Source organism: Micropterus dolomieu, linkage group LG02 (genome assembly GCF_021292245.1).
Source record: "Micropterus dolomieu isolate WLL.071019.BEF.003 ecotype Adirondacks linkage group LG02, ASM2129224v1, whole genome shotgun sequence".
NCBI classification, from domain to species: domain Eukaryota; kingdom Metazoa; phylum Chordata; class Actinopteri; order Centrarchiformes; family Centrarchidae; genus Micropterus; species Micropterus dolomieu.
The window spans coordinates 10,632,169-10,657,704 of record NC_060151.1 but is presented as its reverse complement, the minus strand read 5'-3'; the positions used below and the strand labels follow the sequence as shown (position 1 = coordinate 10,657,704).

The window sequence follows — 25,536 nt, the reverse complement described above, 5'->3', positions numbered from 1 at the left end:
TCCCCCCCCCCCCCCCCCTGTGCTTCCTCAACCTCCTCTGGAACTACTCACGGCAAAGAAAGTTCTCAAATATTTCACAACTTAAATAATCAAAATAAGAATGCCTATGGCTTTATCATTAATCCCCACATAGATACTCGGTTACCTATTTCAGGTAATGGAACCCCTGGTCTCCATTATGCATATCATGAATCCATGTGGCACACCTGTCCAGTTTTAATCCTTCCATACAGGTTGTTCTCATGTTCTGTTGCTGCACCCTGAGACCACCATGGTGGTGTAGATAAAACCATTTCCCCCCCCCCCCCCAGTCATTGATTACCCACAGTTGATCTTTCTTAGACTGCTGCAAATGCATGAAGGGTAGCTTTGAGATGCCTGTCATTAAACTGACCATAATTGGCCCCTTTTCAATGTCTCTTAAGCGGATTGTATGCACATGTAATGATGTAGCCTTTGTAAATGACACGTGCTACTACTTGACCAGAGACAGGATCTCTAATTTTGTGAAGTGCTATAAATGAATGGGAAGGCTTTTCTTGGGGACTAAGTTAGAATCAAATAAAAATGTACAGGAATGTGCATCTGTTCTACAAACACTACTGACGAAGGTGCTCCTGTTCATCCAAATGGGTTTGTGGAGGGTGAAAGTTATTTTCCACTATGCTCAGTAGCTTGAACAGCATCATCATGAATACAAATCCTACTGGTTAAATGCAGAAAGATCTAGCAGAGCTTATAATGCAACTTCTACTAGGATGTTGTCCCTGAATGCCCATGGTTGGTCCTGCAAATATTCCTAAAAGGTAAAATAAAAAGGAATTTATATGTTGAACTGACGTGCTTTGTTTAATTTAAAATAAAGTTAAAACCACAGGCCTAAACGAGGGAAGAAAGTCCAGTGTAGCGGGACGGGAACGACATTACCCATAATGCCCCAGTTCTCGAGAAAAACGTCTACAAGTCCGCTACGAGGAAGCGAGGCTTCAAAAACAGACAGCAGCAGAGTGAGGTTATAACTACTGTCTTTTTTTTTTTTTTTTTAAATGGGGGTTTTAAGAAATTAATCATTGGGTTTATTTTATTCAAATAGTGGAAGCATAAAACTTCAATAATCTCGTTTAAAATGAGCTCCCCCGTTTTCTCGTATGAGAGCTTGGTTCACGCTGTCTCAGGAGCAGTGGTAAGTTAGCTTTACTTTCCCTATTCATATCTGTAGCTGAATGTATAATTGCTGTAATGTTAGCTGTGTAGTTGGTGCCCTTTAACGCTGTAAAATTGCGGCACAAAACTCCATTACATATGAAACGTCCCCTGACGTTTTCGACACGATAGCGCTACAAACTACAGTGAATAGACCATGATTTGTGCATTTTGAAATGTTTTGATCAACCTTTTCATTCGGCAACCTGCCAAACCTACCTACACTAAGAATAGTGTTTTATGACCATTCAATAAATTCAGTATCTTACGTGTCGTTTTAAATTTTTTCCAATGGAGTTTGGTGTAATATTCCATATTGAACCAAAAGGCATTACAAATCTCCGTGTGACTCTTACCTGGTTTTAGGGAAGTGTGACTGCCATGACAGTGTTCTTCCCTCTTGATACTGCCAGACTGAGGCTTCAAGGTAAGAAACGCAAGCAGGTAGTGATGCAGTCTTATTTGCAGTAATTATAGTTATCAGTGTAACGTTAACGTGTTTATTCAAAACATGTCTTTCGTTTGTGTTCAGTGGATGAAAATAGAAAGGCCAAATCAACTCCAGCCATTCTGGCAGAAATTGTCAGAGAGGAAGGACTGTAAGTGCTTTTTTGCATTAGACTGACTTAGATTTAGTTGCAGTTGTCTTAGCTTTGTCAGTTCATATATGTAAAAACAGAGCATATGTTTACATATGTACAGTATTGTATATGCATTGCTGTCACACTGTACCCATAGTCATTTTGAATACCTCAAATTGAAGCAATAGTTAAAGTTCTCAAATCTTTTTCATAGTGGCTTTAATGTTTTACCCCAAAGTGGTGTTGGTTATTGCAGTCTTTTGAGACATTTCAGGATCATACTGTTTTTAGAATCCTGACCTCCCGAAAACACACACTGAAAAAGGTGCAAAGACAAGAGATGTCCACTACAGTGTAGAAGTGCTCTAAGATGTGTTCCTTGGTTTGCTGTCCCCCCTGCAGACTATCTCCCTACAGAGGTTGGTTCCCGGTCATCTGCAGCCTGTGCTGCTCCAACTTTGTCTACTTCTACTTCTTCCACAGCCTCAAGGCTAGCTGGCTGAAGGGAAAGCAGTCAGCACCCAGCACTGATTTAATTGTTGGCATCGCTGCAGGTAAAGCCTAGTTCACACTACACGATTTTTAGCTCTTTGTCTCTGTAGCTCAGACAATCCCTGCTACCTGCATGTACTAATCATTTCACATGTTTTCTTGACAAAACGTGGTTTGGAGATCAGCGTCGGGTGACAGAGCTGCTGTCAGCTCGTGTAGTGTGTGACCCCCCTGTCACCGATCAGTCACGTAGTGTGAATGCCACAACGACTTCAAGACTCCCGTCACAAGACGGCAAGTTGTGTAGTGTGAACAGCACGGCCATCGACCGATGCTGAAAATTGTGTAGTCTGCACGAGCCTTAAGAGGGTCCAGATCATAAATGCCTTCTTTCAGTGACCCAGGAGAAGAAAGTCCATCTAATTTCAGATTAGAGTCCACATCTTCATGACTGAGCAGGGTGACCTCTAATATAACCTATAGCCCTCTTTTATTTTTTATTTTTTTTCTTCAACGCGACTTTTCCATATGTCCGGCTGGGAAGCCAGGGGTAAGGGTTGGGAGATGTCAACAAAATTTCCATCGGACGATGTCTGTGCATGTGTTACGTGCATAGGTCACACACTTTGGTGTCACAGGTGTTTACCTGAGGTGTAGGCCTCTTGTGTGTCTGTGTGTGGGGAGAAGAGAATTCCGAGGAAGGTGCAAAGCATATTTAAATAACATTTTTGTTGATTAAAACCTGCTTTTACACAGAGGTATTGTGTGGAAAAATTAGGGTTTTTTTGCCAGAGGTTGGGGTCTTACAATCACGATGCCTGCTCAACTATCGACCATCTGTCAGCCATCCGGGGATTGAACCGCTGATCTTCTGATTTGTGGAACAGTTACGTGATGTTCTCTGTATAGATATGACGATGCTAAAAGATGTGCAAGTGTTTGCTTTGGTTGTTGCAGACAGGATGGAAATGATAAAAATTACTCAGGGCTCCAATCTTCAGAAAAATGAAAATAACAAAACACTAAATAAATGGCCACTAGAATAATAAGACTACTACTTGTTCATCTGAGTGGTGGCTGCTGGAACGAAGCTATTTTGTACTGCTTTGTTCTACCTCATCTTTCATGCCTCCTTGTCTCTAGGTGTTGTAAACGTACTGGTTACCACTCCTTTGTGGGTGGTGAACACCAGGCTGAAGCTTCAGGGTTCCAAGTTTCGCAATGCTGACATACGGCCCACCAACTACTCTGGCATTCTGGGTAAACAGTCATAGACTGATCATCCTTATGCTCTTTAAGGCAGAAGTCGTCTGTATTTTTACAAACAGCATGTGGCATTTAGTGCCATACCTGGATACTCTTTGATTTCAATAACGGCTTTGTTTCTCCAGATGCATTTGTGCAGATCATCCGTGATGAAGGCGTTGGTGCACTGTGGAACGGGACCTTCCCGTCGCTCCTGCTGGTGCTCAACCCGGCCATCCAGTTCATGATTTATGAAGGCCTGAAGAGGCAGCTGAGGAGAGGAGTACCCAGGGAGGTGAGTGAAAAATGGAGCGAGATGAGGAAGGCATTAGGGGTTTGTAAAAACGTTTGAAGGATAGGGAAGGAGTGCTGAAATCAGAGCAGTATTTTAGTGGAAGGAATGCTGGGTAAGGGCACAGATGCAGGTAGAAGGATGATATAGGAGAGCAAAGTTGAAAATGTGGTGGTTAAAAGCGATGTTGACATTTTAGTTGATAAATAATTTGCATTGTCATTTATCAAACAAAATTGAGACAACGTAACAGCACATTTGAACATCACTGAAAGTCGAAACATAAAATATAGACTATATATAAAAGCCCAAATATGTTCAACTTGAGTTAGAAGGATCAAAAATAAAAGGTTAAGGATAAGACAATATATAGTGTATAGAAGTACATTCATAAAAGATTAGACGTAAGGAGAAACCATTTTCTGCCATTAGTGACAGCACTCAGTGAGAACTGCTTAGATTACCGCACCTAAAATGTATCAGATTACATTTTAAGCATTCCTCCATTGTTTCTATGGACATAGAAATCATTGTAAACCTGTTAACTTATACTTAATAACAAAACAGTAATAACATTTACATCATGGTTATAAGGCAAATGACAATATGTGCTTGTAGTTAGCCACTGGAAAAGTAAAGGGGGGATGTAACTTCAGGTCACCCCGTCATCTGGATGAGTGGACACTCAGTATGCAGGGACTTGGTAATTCTGTTCACATGATTTTTGTGTGGCTTAAGCAGAGGTGACAGAGACCGCAGAAGCAGGCTATATGGCTGAACATGTGTTTTTGCCCAATTTCATACCACGTGCATTTTGACATTTTCGTGGTCTACTGGAGCAATTGTATTCAAGGTTCATCTGATGCTCACAGTAAAGGAGGGGAGAGTTGGTGTGGACATTTGAACCCTGTAAAGCCTCTAGGCAAGCATACTCCTAAGACCTTTAGGCTGCCCCTGTTACTACTAATAATATGAAATGTTTTCTTCTTCCCCTCCAAGCTGTCATCTGTTGAGGTCTTCATCATTGGCGCGGTTGCCAAAGCGGTTGCCACCACTGTTACGTACCCACTGCAGACAATACAATCTATTCTTAGGGTAAGATTTGTGTCCACACTGTCTGTTCCTGTTTGTGCACACATGCAAAGTGAGACAAACAAAAAACAATGCCAGTATAATCAAAAAGACGCGCACACAAATACTTCACATTGGAGCTTTAAGAACATGTGTGGTTTTTTGTTTTTTTTGTGTTAAAATCCCTACAGTTTGGTCAGTTCAATGATTCAGCGGACAGGTCAAAACTACTTTCCAGTCTAAGGACTATCAAGTATCTATTGGTCAATAGAGTGAGGTGGGTGCAAACACATGTTTTCAAATAAGGTTGCAATTTTAATTTTGTCTAATTTCATGGCTCCATAGAAGGTCCCCTTGTGTAGACCCGGTGCATAATACAATGATGAAGAATACATTTAACTCTTGCACTTATAGCAGTTGATTTGCAAGGAATTTGTTACAACTGTTTTCAGACTGGCAGCCCAAATCTGTTTGTCTTATCTGGATTAGAATTGGCTCACTTTGATGCAATCTGGCCAGTAAAGTACAGATTAACATTCATTCATCATCAATAGCTGGGTATATCACAAGTTGGCCTCTCAAATCTGTTTGCCATCAAGAAATACAACTAGAAAACACATCTCCATCATCTGGCCTTAACCTTGCTCTTATGGCCTTAATACAAGTTGGCATATGTAAATATTGTCTGTTACCACATACACCACTGCAGATGAGTTAACAGTGCTTGAATACACAAATCTAGCCTGATCACTTGCAAATAATTGAACATTTAAACTTTTGTATTCATATCCCCCAAATCTCATACTTTTGCCTTTGAGGTTCACTTGGACAAGTGTTCCAAAATTGCTCCTTTCAACTTATCAGATACAACCTGTTCATGAGTACCTGCACATTCATGAGATTTGATCATTGGCATAATCAACGGCCCTAAAATTGCCATATAAGGCAACCGTAAAGTCCTGCTTATAGAAATCGGTAGACAAAAAAGCAGTTTAGCAGAGTGGGTAGTCATTTTAGAGGACCTGAAATGGTTAGAAAATATGAATAGTACAGCTGTCAACGATGTGTCATCAATGCAGCTCTGTACCATGACAGAAATAATAATAAAGTGGGATTATTGGTTTGACATGAAGTTGGAGGGGAAAACGCCTAATAAAAGGGAAGCAGTCATGACTAATGCGAGAGGTGGTCATTAAACAAGAGAATATCATAGCCTACAGCAGGTGATGTTACCTGTCAGAGTGAGGGAATTTTTGCCATCTACTAAAGGATTAACTGCTGTGTTGAAATATGCCAATAAAGTAAAGGGGGGGGGGAAAACTCATTTTGCATTGTTTTTGTTCATTTCTGCATGTTTCAGGATCACTCATAAATTAGTACTAATAAAGTAGTACTATAAAATTGGTATTGGCCACAAATTTTCTTAAATCCCTTAAGAGTCATACAGCTCTTTAGCTTCTGTGTGTACAGAAAGGCAACACATGAAATATTATCTGCATGAATGATGTTAACAAGACTTCTACTCTTTCGTATTTAACATAGTGATTATGTTTTGCTCCTGGTTTCCTTCTACAGGAAGTATGGCATGTTGGGTCTGTTTAAAGGCCTGGAGGCCAAGCTGCTTCAGACTGTGCTGACTGCTGCCCTCATGTTCCTTCTCTATGAGAAGATTGCCAGCTGCACCTTCAGAGTCATGGGACTGAGCAACCACTACAAGAAACGCTAGCTAGACACTTCACAGCTAATGGACCCTTGACCACATTAAAACACTGATTAATCACTGCTTACAGGCCCCTGATTGGGACTTCGTTGAAATCTGTCACCTTCTTGAAAAACAGTGAAACTTTAATGATATCATCCTGCAAATACTCTAACCAATAAAGCATTACAAACGTTTAGTACAATGGTTCTCAAATTGGGGTCCTTGAGTGGGTTCCAAGGGGTCCCCAGCAAAAAGGGAATCATTTATTTTCACTATTATTCCATCCATAAATAACAAAGTGACCAACTGACTATTTTGGTCATGGATTTCATACACTTTCTGGAATAAAACGAATAAAAGCCAAAATCCTATCAGATGGTTGATACTGGGACAAAATCTTATCAAATGGGGGTCTGTGGTTAAATTTGAGTTTAGGGGTCCTTCACATGAAAAAGTTTGAGAACCACTGGTTTAGTAAACCACTCACCTCAAAATATGCTGATTTTGCTACAGTCATTAAAAAAAACTAAAAAGGCAGCGGGGGGGCAGCCTGATGAGAAAAGGTGTTGGAAATCCCGAAACAAACTCATTAAACATGAGTACAATAGCTCCCATGAACTTGAGCTCCCTAAACTTTATTGGCCTTAGATGTCTTGAAGCTACTGAAGTCACTTAAACATATAGCTGTTTTAGTTGTTGGGGGAATGAACTGAAGCCTGCTCAGTTTCTCCTGATGTCTTGTTGAAATAATCCTTATTTGTAGAGCACTCTTCAAAAACAAGTTACAAAGTGCTTTAACAAGTGTAAAGAATAATACAAAAAAACCAAGATAAGAGCATGAAAAATTAATATAAAATTAGTAAAATGCAATAAAATAAAGTCGGGAAAGGCTCTCCTATAAAAGTATGTTTTAAGAAGGGACTTGATTTCCTCGGGCAGGCTGTTCCAGAGCCTCGGGGCCCTGACAGCAAACGCTCGGTCCCCTTTAGTTTTCAGTCGAGACTCTGGAACAGACAACAGACCTCCGCCCGAGGATCTCAAAGTACGTGCTGGTGCGTATGGGACTAAAAGGTCAGAAATATAACAAGGCGAGAGGCCATGAAGAGCTTTAAATGTGATCAATAGAATTTTAAAGTCAATTCTAAAACGTACAGTGTAATGAAGCTAAAATAGGAGTAATGTGGTCATATTTCATATTTGAAATTATACAAAGAATGTTTTTCATTTCCACGTACTGTCTTATTTTCATAGCAGGTGATCTACAGGTTGTAGAAAGAGGAATCTAATGAAACCCAATCCCTCAGTTCAGATTCAGACTGAACACAGTAAGAGCCGATCCACTGCACACGTCTGTACAAGGAATCGTTTGGTCCTCCTGTGGAAACCACACCACAGCTGCTGAGTCTAGGTTCCCTTCATAGCTATTTACTAGTTTCTAGACTTACTTCTGTTTAATCTTCAGGGTAAAGGCACAGCGACTGGCTCCTCCCACCAACATGACATCAGGCTCTGAACAGAAACAAGAAAGTCATTATAGAAAGACTTAAAGTGAGTTTCATTAGAACAGAAATGAAACCGAATCAAAGCTGCAGCACCTTCTTTAACCCCCCTTTGAGTTGAACCTATGCTTCACCAGCCCAGGAGAGCTGACTGATGGTCTTCACACTGGAACCACCACAGGACTGAACGAGCCCCACGGCCCACCTCTATTCTGTTTACCTGTTGAGTTTTGTTTTCCTTCATTGCCCTTTTTCAAATGAGTGAAACGACGCCCCTTGTTTCACTCATTTGAAAAGGGGCAATGACTTGGGAAGATATGAAATTGTTGTGTGACATAGAAACTTATTAAATCTGTTTATTAAAATGACAATGATGACGACTTAAAATGGATTGAGAGAAAACACCATTACATTTTAGGGGCCACAAAGCTGTTCTTGTCACAGGGTGTCTGATTCCTCTTCTGTCCTCAGACATCTTTAATGTCTTTACACCTGTTTGGTTTTCAGCTCAGATGAGTAAGGTGGAAATCTAAACGAAAATAAATGATATTTACAGTGAATAAAATGGTTACCTCTCCTAATTGTAACAGTTCATAATCATCTAGAAATGTAATGTACTTTTCCGGACTTTGGGGCACATAGGTTAATATTTCATTATTAGTTAATATTTCCCTCTTATCAGCATCAGCCCATAGGTTCAGACCGGCGTGAGGCACTCACATGGGACACACGTGGAACAGTCTGCACAAATGGACTTGCGTGGGATAGGGATAAGCAGCATCTCACCGGAGCGGAGCTCGCCCATCCTCCTGCTATACAAATCGGAGGTACGACAGTTTCGCGACGCGGCAGTAGGGCAGACTCATAATTACGTAAGCACTTCAGTGACTGAGGCTCTTCCTTAATAACAAATTGTATTAAAGTTAATTTGTGCCTTTTCACCACCATGGATTCAAAAACCACGAAAGAACCAGAGAAGCACTGCGTCCTGTGCTGCCAAGAAGTCGAAATCTTCGCCTTAGGAAGATGCGACCACCCGGTTTGTTACCGCTGCTCCACCAAAATGAGGGTGCTGTGCGAGCAGAAATACTGCGCCGTCTGCCGGGAGGAGCTCGACAAGGTACGCGTTCTTCCGCTACTGTGGCTCGGGGATGGCGCCTGGTGGTACTAGCTAGGCCGCATCGCTATGGTAGTTCTGTTGAAGCTAAACCCGCAGAATTTGGATGATAAACCCTTAGCTGTATTCATAATAAATTACGCGCATTGCTGGTAAACACGACATAGCAACAAACTGCCTACAAACGGCTCAGGCTACTTTTTCTCTCTCGCTGTCATTAGCTTAGCTCAGGTAGCTAACGCTAACATTAGCAAGTCTATGAATGTAGGTTAGCCAGTTAGCTCTACCTTATCACAGGTAGAGTTAGCTAACAGGTTGGCCTGAGATATTGGCAGTGTGCTTAGTCCAACTGGCCTCATCCCGTTTATTTTATGTGGTTATGACTTTTTGATTCAGTTGGCTGACAGTGTAGACATTTAGTAGAGCATGTCACCACTGTCACCTCTCAAACAAACTAGCGTGAGCACGTTAAATGGTTCGCCGGTGCTGTTGTGAAAATGTTTTGAATTGCTTACTGTAGCAGGCCTTTAAGTACTTCTGTACTGCCTTGGGTTTATAAGGTGACAGCCTTCCCTTATTTCCATAGGCTAACCGTCACATTACATAAGATCTTTGTGAGAGTAGTGGTAACGTTACATGAGTAGCATTTACAACCTCTAAAAATGGTCACTTTTACTAAAGTCTTTATCAAACCAAACCCTGTCTCAGAATATAAATTAGGTCTGAACGATATGCAAAAAAAATGTTGTTTTGACAGAATTTGTGTTTCATTTTCTCTGAAAAAAATTAAAAAATGATTATGTGATTTTTGCTGGAGTCTGTACCAAATAATATGTTCCCTTGCGTGGAGAAAGGATTTGTAAGCCAGGGCATCTCTAGCACCACTATTTTTCATTTATAATGGTATGTTGTGACACATTTTACCTTTTTTATATATTAAAGTGCAGCTCCTGCAATTTGGATTTTGCGCTGGGCCATATTGCGATTTCGACAATATTTTGATTAATTGTTCAGCCCCAGTCTAAATCTTGTAAATGTTTTCAACAGCACAGTACGGCCTTATTATCCCTCCACTTTCTCCAAAGAGTGTGTGCTGTGAGATGTTCAGCAGCTCTTACATCATGTTGTTCTCAGGTGGTGTTTGTGAAAAAACTGGAGGCCTTCTCGTGTCTGCCCTACCAGCAGTTCTCCTGTGAGAAGAAGCATGATATCTATTTCAGTGATGACAGGATCTATGCCCAGTACAGGTACCGCTCTGCTCCACTCCCCATTCTTTATCAGTGTGTTGTCCATAGGCTGTTTAATAATTTTAACAATTTCTAACCAAAGTACGGTCATAGAGACTCAACCACAAATCAAATGCTGGTAACATTTGTCTGTGTCTTTTTATTTTGTGCTACCTTGATAAAGTAGTCATACTCAGGGTGAGGGATTAGGAGAAACTCTGGTAACATGGCTTGATTTCTGGAAAACAAAAAACACGGATGAACCTGATATCATGGCACTTACATGCCTATCATGTGTCTGACTGTTTAGACATGTGTGTGCATGGTGAAATTTCAGACTATTGCTGTGACAGTGTAGATAGTTGAAAAGAAAGCTCATTACTCAGGAGCAATGCATCTATGTGTCCAAAATAATGAATTCCAGAGTTTTCTCCTTCTGAAGATAAAAGGTAAAATCTACATGAGTAAACTTCTAACTGGCAGTATATACATGCAACTTATTTACTAATGCCTCACACACGTATGGTCGGAAAAGCACCTCTTCTTATCTCGGCGTGCAGTAGCCTGATGAGTCCATCATGGTGGAAAGATTTATAGAACCACACAGAAATAGCGTGACTAAAAGTATGCGGGTAAATGGCAGTGCTGTGTTCTTGCTTTTACTCCTTCTGCATCTTTCTCCCACTTTTAAAAGCTTAATGTTCACCGTGAAGTATCTGCGTGGACCACAAGTGAGTGAGTGCAAATATATCGCAGCCAGGCACAGATGCAGGGATTTGAGTCTGTCAACCATAAGTAAAATCAGTAGTAGAAAAAGAGCCATTGTCTGAACTTTCTAGTCAACTTAACTGATATAATGATTAATAAAATTGTTGTTTCACTGCTCTTACATTGATTTTCCTTTATAACCATGAGTAATTTCTGTTACCAGGAACTCATTTGATTTGGTTTTAATGCTGACTGTTTCTGATTGTGTGTTTGCTCTTACTCGAATCTGATTGAACTTTCTTCCCGTGTGTGTGTGTGTGTGTGTGTTGTCAGGCATCTTCTGTTGCCAGAGTGTCTCCGCTGTTCAGAGCCCAAGGTCTTCTCCAAGTTTGAGGAGCTGGATTACCACATGAGGAAGCAGCACGAGCTCTTCTGTTGCAAGCTCTGCACCAAGCATCTCAAGGTATACTCACATAAAGTTACACTTCAAATATTCAGTACTTCAATACTCAGCAGTTCTGAATTTCTTCTTTTACAAAATAATGTTTTTTAAAAAAGCAGTAGCGTCGGTGTTGAAAACTGTTATGAATGTTGTTGCATTTAGCCTACCCCTTAACACTCAGTAACACTTGATATCAAACTGTGATAGGAATAGTTTTATCAGCACACTTTATTTTATCGACTTTGACAGAGTGAATTTGTCATTCAGACTACACAACTTGACGTCTTGTGACAGGAGTCTTGAAGTCGTTGTGGCGTTCACACTACGTGACTGACCGGTGACAGGGGGTCACACACTACACAAGCTGACAGCAGCTCTGTCACCCGACGCTGATCTCCAAACCACGTTTTGTCAAGAAAACACGTGAAATGTTAAATTGGGAAATGACGTGAACCTACACACGAAACAGCTGTTGTTTGTTATTATAAAGATAGCAATTATAAAGACAAAGAATATGGGTGAAAGGATGGATTAGCACATGCAGGAAGCAGGGATTGTCTGAGCTACAGAGAGAGCGGGAGGGGAGTAAAATGTGTTTTGCAGTGAAAAAGTAGCTGTCTGCTCTCATTGGCTGGACGTGGATGTTGAGTTGGCCAACTCCTCCAGATATTGGGAATGCTAGATTTCTGAATGTGCGATGTGTCAGAAATGTGTCGGGGAGCCATTTTGATGCGTCGTTGAGTAGTTGGCACATGACGACTGGAGACTGCCGATCAACTCCGATCACAGCCTGACGGTCACCGAGCGGCAAATCGGGGCTAAAAATTGTGTAGTGTGAACTAGGCTTTAGTTTAACTGTCTGAAATGCTTAAACATATCAATAAAGAACACCAGATCATTCACCCTCAGAAATATTGAGAGATTAATAGGAAACCTCACAAATTTCAGACCAGTTGTATCAAGGAAATGCTACTTCTGACTCTAAACACTTCTAAAATATCAGTAGACATTGAATCATTTATAATCACTAATGAGCCCCACAAAGAATATTATATTATTTTTAAACAATACTTTGCCATAGAAGTTAGAATGTCTGGTAGTTTTTTGCTTGCGGTGCATGCAATTCTTAGCAGGGAGGCAGACAAAACTCGGCACAACACACAGGTTTGTTTTGTTGAGATTTTTTTCATTTGCTAATTCAGGGCTCCAGACTGCGACAAAAAATGTGCTGGTCGCACTGATGCACCTAACATTTTGCAGGACAGTTTTCCCCCAAACTAACTCGAGGAAGAAGGTGAGCTAATCAAAAGCAGAGCAGGGACGATGGATTTATACTCGTGCGGTGACTCAATGCCGGTACCTATGGCGTTGACAATGCACATACCCTCGCATTTACACTTGTGCGTTGGTGTCTTTGTCGCTTTGCAATTACACCACCAAAACACTAGATGGCAGTGGGGTTTCTAAATTCCACTGTGTTGACTTCTGCTGGTGAGCCGGCTAATCACTGGTTTAGCTCTCCGCTAACTTGAATCTTCTCGATAGAATGGATCAAATTCTGATAGTCAAATGAGTCAGTTCGCGGGGTTGTGATTCTCAAAATAAAGGATCCATTGTTTTCAATCTACTTGTTTGGCCACAAGTAAAACTGGCTTCAAAGCTTGGAGCACTTCCTGGGAGCTTGGAGGAAATGCGATGCCAACTAATCTGTTCTTGCAATCTGTGTCACCACAACGCAAAAAAGAAATACCATGTACAAAAAAAGAAAGTCATTGGTCCTTAAGAAATTTATCAAACACATTATTACTCTTAATTGCTAAGGGGGGTGGGTGTGTGTGTGTTTCTGTTGAGTTGGAATGAAGTGTGTTTTACAATGACCAGCGAGGTAAAAGGACTGTTTCTGTCAATTCATAGTTTTCAGTCATGACATGCGCGGTGACCTGGAGGGCAAAACAACAGACCAACATAGCGGCTCACACCGCGACTCCCCCGTAGAGACGCCGCAAAAGCAGTCAAATTTTATTTGGCTGACCTTTCAACTTAAGAAAAAGGAATATAAGAACACAAACTGCAAGTGTTGGACACTTCCAATCCATATAACGTTACAGCATCCTCTGCTGCATTTCTACCGTTAAAAACCGCCAGATCCCTGCCGCCGCTCGACTGCGGTATGTTTCCGTTTACCTTGTGAGGAATCCCTTTAACAACCATCCAGCATTTCCAGCAACTCAAAGTAACAGTGTATCACTTGCTTATTGTTTGGCAGGCAGCGGAAAATAACGTCTTTTTTGCCCTCCAAGGCAGCGTTTTCTTTGGAATGTGACGTCACATGAAAACTATGAATAGAATCTGGTGGCTTTGTGTGTGTATTGGTGTATGGGCCTAGCTGGTTTGTGTGGCTTATTAGTAGGGGCGATGTTTAAGTAAGAACTGCCCAAGCTATGTAATTGTTAATGTTACCTGTTAATTGGATCTTTTGTATGTTAATAAATTATAATAATTGTTAAAATCCCTGTGGATTTTATTTATTTTTTAATAGGCCAACATTTTCAATTTCGGACAAGTAAATTTGGGAAAGTGATATATCTCGTGCAAGTGGCTGAAAAAGCTTACTGTCAGGCCCAGTGAGGTATTTAAATAGTTCTGGTCACGATGTGCAGTTTACTTTTTGCACCACCCGGGGACACCAAAGCATTACTTGACTGCAACACTAGTCAACAACAGAAGTTCTTACACAGTATGATGAAACCATAACATTGTCAAGCTTATTATAAAACAACCGCAAGTGTTTGGCGTCAGGTTCACAACAACTCCAGGAAAGGAAGCGTTATTTTAATATTGATATTGCAGAAATATCAGTAAATATTGATCTGTCTAATTGTTCCCAGCACAAGTTATTTTGTAGCTATTTATAATTCTCTTTGCAATGTGATCTACGATATGTATTTATTTATGTACAGATTGATTCTTGCCCCATTAAACTGCAAGACTCTCCAGGTCCTCAATTCGATGGAGCACTGGCTTGTAAATAAAGTAGGAAATACTTATTGGAACACTTTGAAGATGTGTTATGTCTAGATGACGGTCATTACATATTTAAAAAAAAAAAATCAGTGAACATTATGTCTGTCTTGTACTCTTCAGTAAGCCATGTGGAAAGCGCCCCCCAAAATATTACCGAAGATCAAGATCACAGTGCTGTCAGACTAAATTTTACCTCTCCCTCCAGATCTTCTCCCATGAGCGCAAGTGGTACACCCGCAAGGAACTGGCACGTCACAGAGTACATGGAGACCCAGATGACACCAGTCACAGGGGACACCCGCTCTGCAAGTTCTGTGACGACCGTTACCTTGATAATGATGAGCTGCTGAAACACTTGCGCAGGGACCACTACTTCTGCCATTTCTGTGATGCAGACGGTTCCCAGGAATATTACAGGTACGTATAACTGTCTCACACACAGAAACAGCATTTGGTAATTAATCAGCCTTTCGAAGGGAGTGTGGCACCTCTGACTGTAGTTCAAGCGGTGTAAAGAGGTGGTATTGTGCTTTTTGACTTTTTCCCTCTCCTTTATTCCTTTGAGTTATATATCTTTTTTTGTGCATATAATAGGTTTGCAAAGTGAAAAAGCTGTATGTCCACCCTAAAGGGAGTTCCCATCTCCCACAGAAAACACTGCTCTGAACTGCCTGAAAACAGCTCGTTTGTAGTCCAGCTGTTTCCCTTTCATCCCTGTGACATCACAGGGATGAAAGCGAAATGTGCGTCATATAACGCTTGCCAAGCGGCTACTCCGTCACGCCCTCAAAAACACCAGAGGAAAAACACTGAGCTGCAGCCAAGGGGGTAAGCCAGAGATCAGACAGTGAAGCAGACCAAAGCCTGCATGGAGGGATACATGTAGGCCCAAAAATGACGTCAAAACCCTGTGACACCCCTTCGCACATGAGAGATGTAACCGTATTGCTTAGATTATAAGCTCTCAGCAATCTCAAAAAACTATTCGGCCATCAGTGACACTGCATTGGTGTTTCACAGGTGAGCCTCGTAGGTGGGCTGATTAATCAGTTACCAGCTACCAGTTTTACGGTGTTTCTGCCGTTGTTCTACGTCATTAGACCACAGTTATGCTGCGCGATCATGCGCAGTAGACGCTAGTGCCAACAGGAAGTAGCCCTCTAGTAGTATTTTATTGGTCCAAAACTAGCTTCACTCCTCTCCATTCAAATCAGCGGGGTGACTTCGTCCAGTAATATACTGTCTATGGCTGCAGCACACACCTCTCCTCTCCCTTCCAAACACTAGCTACCCTCCAGGCAGTCAGTGGACATAAAGTTGTTACTGTGATGTAGAGACAGAGCTCAGTTAAAACTTTATGGATGAAAGACACTTTTGTTACAGATTAATAACTCACAACTCTGAAACTCTTGCTCCAGTCTATGTTTCCAAGCTGGTCGGCAACATGTACAGCTGAACCGAAGCAGTGTTTACCGGTTTCTCGCTGACCCCCCCCTGCTTCTGATTGGCTAGTAGTCCTTAACTAGGAACTGCGCATGTGCAACTCCCAACAAAGATCATGTAGAGACAAGATGCATCACTCTGTAGCTAAAACAAAGCCTTCAACACAGGGTGAAAAGAGGAGCTGCAGCAATGTGCAGTATGACAAAAAATATGTTGTTTTTTGAAAATTAAACCATGTAAACATGTTCTGGTACAAGCCCTAAATAAGGTTTTGAACCTGAAAATGAGAAAAAACCTCCCTTTAAATTTTATTTTTAACCCTGCTGTCAACAGTGATTACCCGTATCTGAGCGAGCACTTCCGACAGAGTCACTATCTGTGTGAGGAGGGCCGCTGTGCCACAGAACAGTTCACCCATGCATTCCGCACCGAGATCGACTACAAGGCCCACAAGGCTGCAGAACACAGCAAGAACCGAGCAGAGGCTCGACAGAACCGCCACATCGACCTGCAGTTTAACTATGCCCCGAGACAACAGAGGAGAAATGAAGGTTGGTGAGAATGTTATTGTTTTGTGTTTGTGCATGGGTCTGATATTTGGAGGGTTATTGTTGATATAAGTGTACTTTGAAAGCAGTGAACGTGAATATAACGGGTGCGGTGTGTCTCCTTTAGGCATGGTGACAGGTGAGGACTATGAGGAGATGCGTCACAGTCGTGGAGGAAGAGGAGGAAGGCCTCAGGGGGGACAGAAGAGCTGGAGGTACTCCCGGTGAGTCTGAATTAGCAATGCAGTGTTTATGACTGTGTACCACAAGTAAGCATCAGTATGTTGTTGGAGAGAGAAATAATTGTATCTGTGCACCAACAGAATACTTTGAAGGAAAAAGATGTGGATGTTAACAAAAGCCTCATAACAGGACTGTCAGGCAACTAGTGCTCATTTTCATTCGCATTTTTGTCACGTGCTTGGTTTTGTGTTGCTTTTGAGCGTTTGTGAACCTGTGCTTGTCTGTGCAGAGAGGAGGAGGACAGGGAGGTGGCAGCCGCTAGGAGGGCATCCCTGGCCATGCATCGACAGGAGGAGAGAGGGGCGGTGCAGGAGAGGAGCGCTCCCAAACACTGCAGAGAGGAGAGGCCGGAGAGAACAGAACCAGAAGAGCCCAGACACAGGACCGGAAACATCAAACCAACAAGCAAACCTCCAGGTGAAAAAGGAAAAAATGTTAAAAACATACGTACAAGTTAATGCATTTTCAGGGAAAGTTGTTTGTTTGTGTGTGTGTGCGTGTGTTTACCATTTGGTCTAGTTTCATAGCTGTCCCCCCAAAAAGTCTTGTTGCATTATGTGATGCCTGTAATTTAGCTGTAAGTCCTGATACAAGTACGGCAGAAGCGGGAACTAACTCACTGTTGTTTTTATTGTTACTTCTTTCATAGTAAGAACGATGAAGAGCAGTAATCCAGAAGAAGATGACTTCCCAGCTTTGGGAGCCACAGCTGCCCCATCCATGTAACGTTTTATACATAGTACAAACAAAAATCCTCCTCATACACCATGGCGTGCTGAAATGTTACATTTCTGTTGTTGTTGTGTGTCTCCAGTGTAAAGCCAGCTCCTGCGGCGGTAACAGCTCCCCGTGCGGCTTTGAAGGAAGATGACTTCCCCAGCCTGTCAGCTGTTGCTCTTACATCCCCCATGACCCCGGCTTACTCTGCACAACCCAAGAAGACCTCCTCTTTTCAAGAGGAGGACTTCCCCGCTCTCGTGTCCAAAATCCGGCCCCTCAAAACTGCATCCGGCACCAAATCTGCGTGGTCCAACCATACCGCAGTAGCTAAACCCACCACTCATCCTCCTCCTTCGTCCAGACCTGCCCCTCCTCTTTCATCTGCCTCCTGTGGCCCTCAGCTACTCTCCTCCTCAACCACCTCATCCTCACGGAAGAAAAAGAAAGTTGGGGAGAATGGGAAAGCGACATGTACACGGTCCCCTCCTTCTTCTGATGAAGATATCAAAGGAATGACACAGCAGGAGTTCCGTTCAGTGCCCACCATGTTGGATATCTCCTCTCTGCTCACCGTTAAAGGAGGCAACAGCAAACCCCCTACTGTGACCTCCAAACCTCCAAACCCAAACCCAACCCCTAACCCCAGCACTGATCCTCCTACCTCTAAAGCCAGCAAGAAGAAAAAACAGCAGAAGAACCCGGCTGCTCCCTCTACGTCTGTGTCTTCAGCGTCAGGGTTGACGCAGTCTGTAAGTGCAATCTCAGTGGAAACTGCAGCGCAGAAGGAGAACGTCCCTGAGAAAACTTGGAACAAACCCCTTTCCGATCCTGTGACAGCGGCGCTGACGAGTGGATTGGCTAATAGCCACCCTGAGAAATCCCCACCTGTTGGTAAGGAGGCAGTCACGGTGACCCCTCCTCCCAGCACAGACCCTCCTCTTCAACAGGAGGAAGAGTTCCCTGCTCTCATGACCAAGAACCCACCACCAGGTATAGCACTCCATGATAATATCCATGATATTAATTTATTGTCTTTTCTCCCCTTATGTTATATTGTTTACTGTATACCATGATCAAATGTTTGGGCTGTTGTGTGCTGCTCATTTCATCAAGTAACATTATTTTTATGTTGGTCCGTCTTGACAACATAATTTACAATGACTTGACTGAGTTTGACTTGAAAGCTCACTGTGCACCTGCTTTAGTGACTGATAGGTCTCCAAAACAATAAGACGAGTCAGACAGACTTTGAACTGAATTGGAAATGCTCCAACTTATCTCTCAAAAGTCAATGGAAATTTAAAATAGGAAATTGGAGTTTCGATAGCTAATTTCACTTCTCGTCTGTGTTTTTAAAGTTATTGTTTCATCAGTATTAAGTCTTAAAGCGGTCTGTGTCTGGAGAAGTGTTTGCTGAATTTACAGCTTGTCTGGCTCTCGCTGTCAGCTGTGCTGATTGCTGCCTCAAATTAACTCCAAGGTTTCCTAAACTGCTGGGAGGTCAGTTGTTGGGGTCATCCTGTTGTGATACAAGTAGTTGCTCATACCGTGTTTTGTCTCCCAGGCTTCAAGACCCCCTTCCCGTTGAAGGCCTCAGCTCCTGCTCCATCCTCCGCTCTGCCCCCCCCTCCACCCGGGCTGGGAATCTCAGCCACTAAACCTCCCCCAGGATTCACTGGCATCCCCCTCAACAGCAATGTGGTGGAGCCTGCTCCTCCTGCCGTCAACCTGTGAGACAATCTCCCTTTTTAGCGCACAATCTTCTTTTGATTTGTCCGTGTTCGACAAATATTTTGTTGATGTCATTGTTGGCTCCTACCAAGTGGGTGAATGCATTTTATTTTTTAATTATATTTCCCAGGCCCCCCAAGTTGTCCAGCAGTGGTTACCTGGTGCCAGAGGACTTCCATCAGAGGAACCTGGAGCTGATCCAGTCCATTAGAAAGTACCTCCACAACGATGAGTCAAAGTTCAACGAGTTCAAAAACTACTCTGCACAGTTCAGACAGGTACACACCACACGTTCCCATCATTAATCATAAATGTTATTAATTGAATTGTGTACTTTTTTAACTGTACATTAATAGTTAAAAGAACAACAAATGAATTCTGTATTACATGACTGTATTCGATCAACCTGCCAAAACTCATTAGTTATTAAATTTGGAGAACAAAGCAGATATATTGGCATATAACAGTATAAAACCCCAAATAAATGGCTATGTGTTGATAGCTTGGTGACTTCCTTAGTCTTCTCATCCATCTCCTGATCGCCTCTCCTCGTTCCCAGAGTGTGATATCAGCAGCCCAGTACCACCGCAGCTGTAAGGACTTGCTTGGGGATGACTTTAACTGCATCTTCCACGAGCTGCTGGTCCTCTTGCCAGACACTGGCAAGCAGCAGGAGCTCCTCACTGCCCACGGAGACTGCAAAGCACTGGAGAAACAGTCAGGCGCTGGAGGAGGAAAGAAAAACAAGAACAAGAAGAACGCCTGGCAGGTGCCGACCACGGTGGCAAACGCAGCAGCAGCTGAGCTGGAGTGCCGGGTGTGCCCCATTTGCAGACAGGTAGTTGCACCTAAAGACTTCAACTCCCACAAGACCCTGCACATCAGGGACAACGAGGAGTTCCCTTCCTTGCAGTCAATTAGCCGCATCATCAGTTAGCCCCTGTTTTGTTTTTTCCCTCTCCTCCGTTTGCCATTGTGGGGAAACTTTTCAGTTTCCCCTGCAGCAGCCAGTGTGGAACGCAGTGGCCTGTTTCCTGTGTGACCACTTCCCAGTGGAGATCGGGCCTTATATCTATTCTTGGAATTTAAGATGGTTTATGGTGTTATTTTTGTTTTTTTTTATGGGGATCCTGTCGATAGGTTTGTGTGAAAGGTTTCACACTTTAGACATGCATGATTGCCCCATCTCAACTCCGTTTCCACTTACATCCTTTGAGGACGTCTCCAGCTGGCACTGGCTACGTCCAACTAGTCAGTTTATTTAAGGAATAAGGAGAGACAAGCAAAGGCTTTGCTCAAATGCATTGCTCCTTAATACAAAAATTGTATTAATTTAAATTTTTTTTACCTTGCTTTGCATTTTCACTTCAAGAGAAGATGAAAAAATGTATTTTGTTAACATCAAAGGTGATGAAATATGTATAATTTCCCCAGCGGGGCTGCTTGGTTAAATAACAAAATAAACACAAACATGTTCGGTTCAAGCATTTAGCTCCATATTTATTTAAGTGTAACTGATTTTAATTGTCCGTTGCTACATGCTGAGTGTGTGAGTAAATCGACTGTCAGAGGCGTCATGTACTGTAGGAGGATGGGCGACTGCTTCAGGAATTAGAACAAATATTGGTTCAAAGTTTGAATGGTTTTAATGCATCTTGGTTTATTGGCTGATTGATGGATTGGTTAATCCAAGCCGTGGTATTGCACTTTCAAATGGATACTAAGCTATGAAAGAGTGTGTCCTTTTTTTCCACAGTCGTGTTAAAATAATATAATCTGCTTTTTAAGGATCAATGGGACAATAAACCACTGCGGTTTCTGGGTTTTCATTTTATAGTCTCCAGGTTTTATTAGCATAACATTTCTTTGAGTTATCGTGAAGAAACTCCTATTGCTTTCAAAATGCGTGCAACACAAAGAAGCATTGTCATTCCAACCCCAACACGCTCGCCACTCTGCCTCTGTTTGAATTCCAGCTCTGACACAATGGGCACGTTTACTTTGTTTTGTTAGTTGGTAACATCCAACACACAATCTGTTCATCTTCTCTCTCAGGACTCTTAGCTGTCTGGGTGTGCGTCTGTCTTGTGTGTCTGAATGAAAGTGTGTGTATACAGAGTTTGTCTGTACATCACAGCTTACTCTTTCTGTCTGGCTTCAATAAAGCTGTGTCTGTCAGCACTGTTTCTGTATCTTTGTTACAGGTGTGTGTGTGTGTGTGTGTGTGTGTGTGTGAGAGAGAGAGAGAGAGAGAGAGAGATCTAGGCTTCCTTTGGGGACTACATTTCAGGCCAAAGACCAGTTAATCGGGGACGGCTTGTCCAATTGAGGAAAAAGGAGATTTTTGGGTCAGTGGTTGAGGTTAGGGTAAATCTCCACGAAGTTAATGTAAGACTATGTAATGTCCTCTAAAGTAACGTGTGTGTGAGAGTTTGGGGAGAGATTTGTGGTAATGGAGTAAGACATTTATAGGTAGTCGGGTGTTTTCAAGCATCCTGTCATTTCTGCACAATATATTACAACAAACAGATTGTGCATCTTTATAATCTGCTGCGTGTTAGGTATATTAGATAAGTGTATTAAAAGTATTCAGGATAAGAGAGTAAAGTCTTGTTATTTTACCTAAAACATACTGTACTGGTACCCAGGAAGCCATTGTTCTACATTTTGCATTCAAACCTAACCTAACTATGCTGAACTTTCCATTTTCAGTTTTTCTGATCCATACTATACTCTTAAATATTGAGAAGTAATCCAAAAGTAATAATATTTTGCTAAACATTGGCTAATTACTTGATTTATGACTGTCCACAAATTACCATAATGCATTTGTTTTTAAAGTGACTATAGTGTCTAGTTGTTGAACATATTATCTAATTTAAACCTGCAATAACAGATCTTTTTGGCCAGTTCAGATGAGCATAAACAAGCTTTGAACAACAGCCATTTTTAAGAGGGGGGGGTGGGAAGTACATTTTCAGTTTCTTAAATGTGACTATTTTCTGGTTTCTTTACTGTATGATAGGAAATTGAATGTCTGGTTGTGGACAAAACTGTACATTTTCAGAAGTTGTTTTGTGCTTTGAAAACCACCGATGGACATTTTCTGACATTTTATAAACCAAAAATAATGAATTGATTTAACCTTGAAAATAGTGATTAATCAACAATGAAAATTGTTGGTTGCAGCTTTAACCAAACCAAAGTTGATGTGGTGAACTTGTTAGCAAACAGTTGCTTATTTATACATTCAGCAGTTACAGGGCAACATTATTATTCATCTGGAGTTGTTTATGGCCACTTGATGAATGTAAGTGCAGTAATCAATCCTATATGGCTCTCTTTTTGGTACCTACCAACTGGATCCGGCACGTCGGCTGCAAGATTTTGTTTGGAAGAGTTTGCTAAATGTTCACCAGCTAGTCTCTGACTGTGGGTCTGTACTGTTTGATGCTGAGCAGGTAATGTACAGTGGTTTTATGTTGCTTTTTCACTAAAAAGCTGCCTGCTGCGGCCATAAACAACATTATTATAAAGATAAAGGTTATAGCTGCTTGTTGATAAAAATCTTCACACATTAAAGTCAGGGACATAACAGCCAGTCCAAAACATGTTTTCTTTTTTATTAGAGTGACGGTCAGACCGCAGTCCAGAGACATTCAGGTAATAGACAGTGACACACATCTCTGTACACAGCGTTTCTACACTGAAGAGATCAAACACCTTCAGAACCGGAAGAAACATGTTTAAATCAATGTTAACTTGTTTGTTGGTCGATGAGGGTTAAATTTTCATTATCATTATAGGGGAAGATATTGTAACATCCATGCAATGTATTTACTGAAAACCACATAACTGATGGCCCCAGCGTCACTACATATCACCTTTTATTTTCTCTAACAAAACGACATCATGATCACATAAACCTTTGATTTTGGTGCCGACGGCCCCTTTAGAGTAGTCAAAGTATTTCCAACAAAGAGTGCATTCTAGTTAATAATCATTAAATATTTTTTTTCAGTAGTACAGGATAAACCAGACCCTAGACAGCATCACACACAGGTTCCATTTACTTCAATAACGTACTGAATTTGACAATCAACCAATACCACGGTAGTGTACATGGGCTTAAGCACAAAACATAGAGAATGCTTGTATTATTATTTTTATCTACTACACTGACGGAAGAAGAGACCGAAGCACAGAGAACAATAATACAACCTGATCTGACAGTACCCCATAAGTACCTAATACCATCATCAATACCCCAGTCTGCCATAACCACAGTTAACAGGTTACTAACAACCTAAGCTTTAAAGAACTATACTGCTGGTTTTTCATATTTTAGCATACTTGTTCTTGGCATTTTCCAGAGCATGCCATAAGATTTTTAATTTATTTCCTTCCATGGAGAATTACGACTTCATTTGAATTCAGTGTGTGAATGGCGGACTCCGCCACTAACTAATGAAAACTACTATTTCAGAGGTCGTTGCATAATGTCTAATTTCGGTCTCAGCAAGCTGATATCATATTAGACTAAAACCAGTGGCTGTTTTAAAGATTAATAATCGATGCACACAACTTGCAGGTAATGGGCTACAACATGAAAAACCACAAAGTACAGTCCTTTTAAGTGCACCATTAGACGTAACGGTAACAACCCATACCACCGAGTACCTGAAACCCCCAGTAATATTCCAGCACCCATTTGGACCTTGTCCCACACCAAATCCTGAAAATACTCCTGTGTTAGCCATCAGCTTATAATATATATATAACTTGCTGACACAGTCTGGTGAATAAAATGTTTGTTATAAAAAATCATGCTCACAGATTAATCTTAAACTTGTTATTCTTTAAACTGACGGCTTTGAAATTATTTCAGTCCTTGCCTTAAGACTGCATTAAAAATAAGGGCTTACTTCTTTACAACTAAAGTCATCTGCATGGTTACATTGTGATCATTAACCTCATAAATAATGACTACTTCACTATCACCTGTTTTGTGTGATTAGGTTTCTGGGGTCACATTTAGATTTCTTTACCACAGTTTAACGTTACCTCCCTGTTACAGTCAGCACTGTGGGACCTGGATATTTGAGACATGTACACACACCGACAAGATCATGAGGTTAAGGTAAAATCACTGAAAAAACAAGGCGTTGTTTGTATGCATGGTCTCAATTCTGACAATAAACTGTGACAAATATAACACAAGAAAGAATCCTGATAGCTGCATTGATGGTAGGCGAATCTCACTTTGCAAAACATCTTGGAGTCAACTTAAGAATGACATAGTATTCAATATATGATGATTTCTATACAACACTTTCATGCATTATTGTCATGATTAAACTCTGAGAGCCCCGGTTGTCCCGGTGCTGCAGTTCCTTCTCTGGTCTGGTTACACAGGATCAGTTAGAATAGTAGGCAAGGCTACAGGTCAGTTATATTTTTATATTTGGCTCTGTCCATCAACAAAAACAACAACTCTTAGTTTCAGATATCTTAACAGTGATAGTGACAATATATATAGCATAAATGTTATTTTTTATTTGGGGGAAACGATTAAATGGTGTAACAGACTTATTATTTCCTCCTCTGCATAAATACATGTTCAAGAAATGAACTTTTATGCTCCACAAAATTGAATTAACTCCACACATTCACACAAACAGACCCATCATCGCTCATGCCTGCTAACACACGTGCACATGTACACTTGTTGCACGTGGACGCACTCACACAAACACACACACACACACACACACACACACCTAAACTACAGATTCACTGATAGCGAGTGTACGTGAACCACGACACAGACACTGCTACACACCATGGTTACTATCTACATCAGGGGCCCCCAGTGACCCACATCCATCCAACCCTGTCCCTGTCACCATGGCAACAAATTCCAACCACCACCCACCCCCTCAATGGCAGGATCGCAGGATCAATGAATTAGCCAGCTAGCGATCCTTGACATCCCACCTAAAGATTTTTCTTTTGCCTGAGACTGCACTGAATGCTCCAGCAACCCGACCTCCCACACTGAATGAACGCTCATCTGTTGCCCCCTGCTTTGTGGTTACATAAAACCCTATAGACATTAACAACATACTACTAACATGGTAATCAGAAGACAGCAATAAGAACACAGGGCAGTTTGGCAGCTTCTAAAACGTAAACATAAACAGACCTGACTTACCTAGAATCTCCCCGCTCGACCAATTTTACACACAC

At 41.6% G+C, this 25,536-nt stretch overlaps 2 protein-coding genes across 5 annotated transcripts; both read left to right on the top strand.

The window, feature by feature from the left end:
* The first annotated feature begins 7 nt into the window (after window positions 1–7).
* On the top strand, window positions 8–6,788 carry slc25a17 (solute carrier family 25 member 17). 4 transcript variants are annotated; one of them, XM_046074261.1, is made up of 11 exons: window positions 14–154; window positions 866–1,007; window positions 1,094–1,183; window positions 1,570–1,630; window positions 1,736–1,802; window positions 2,187–2,338; window positions 3,420–3,536; window positions 3,668–3,816; window positions 4,813–4,908; window positions 5,076–5,161; window positions 6,460–6,788. In XM_046074261.1, the coding sequence occupies exons 2-11, from the start codon at window positions 933–935 to the stop codon at window positions 6,608–6,610; spliced, it is 1,044 nt and encodes a 347-aa protein (XP_045930217.1). In that variant the 5' UTR covers window positions 14–154; window positions 866–932; the 3' UTR covers window positions 6,611–6,788. The 4 variants fall into 4 exon arrangements, with proteins under 4 accessions (XP_045930245.1, XP_045930236.1, XP_045930217.1 ...); XM_046074271.1 differs by lacking the exon at window positions 14–154 and having other exon boundaries at window positions 998–1,012; XM_046074289.1 differs by lacking the exons at window positions 866–1,007; window positions 1,094–1,183 and having other exon boundaries at window positions 8–57.
* A 2,130-nt stretch (window positions 6,789–8,918) lies between these two features.
* znf598 (zinc finger protein 598) lies at window positions 8,919–21,465 on the top strand. The gene is made up of 12 exons (XM_046074106.1): window positions 8,919–9,205; window positions 10,337–10,449; window positions 11,470–11,599; window positions 14,808–15,019; window positions 16,379–16,596; window positions 16,721–16,817; window positions 17,066–17,253; window positions 17,486–17,558; window positions 17,651–18,546; window positions 19,121–19,286; window positions 19,418–19,565; window positions 19,847–21,465. Exons 1-12 carry the CDS (start codon window positions 9,032–9,034, stop codon window positions 20,222–20,224), a joined length of 2,793 nt encoding a protein of 930 aa, XP_045930062.1. The 5' UTR covers window positions 8,919–9,031; the 3' UTR covers window positions 20,225–21,465.
* Window positions 21,466–25,536: the final 4,071 nt, after the last annotated feature.

Bases quoted from the DNA above. Each gene is read 5' to 3' on its own strand.
- slc25a17 (XM_046074261.1), top strand. From the start codon at position 933: ATGCCCCAGTTCTCGAGAAAAACGTCTACAAGTCCGCTACGAGGAAGC. The intron at 1,803-2,186 runs GTAAGTGCTTTT...TCCCCCCTGCAG, and splicing joins ATTGTCAGAGAGGAAGGACT to ACTATCTCCCTACAGAGGTT. The intron at 5,162-6,459 runs GTGGGTGCAAAC...TTCCTTCTACAG, and splicing joins CTATTGGTCAATAGAGTGAG to GAAGTATGGCATGTTGGGTC.
- znf598 (XM_046074106.1), top strand. From the start codon at position 9,032: ATGGATTCAAAAACCACGAAAGAACCAGAGAAGCACTGCGTCCTGTGC. The intron at 10,450-11,469 runs GTACCGCTCTGC...GTGTGTTGTCAG, and splicing joins AGGATCTATGCCCAGTACAG to GCATCTTCTGTTGCCAGAGT. The intron at 19,287-19,417 runs GTGAGACAATCT...TATATTTCCCAG, and splicing joins GCTCCTCCTGCCGTCAACCT to GCCCCCCAAGTTGTCCAGCA.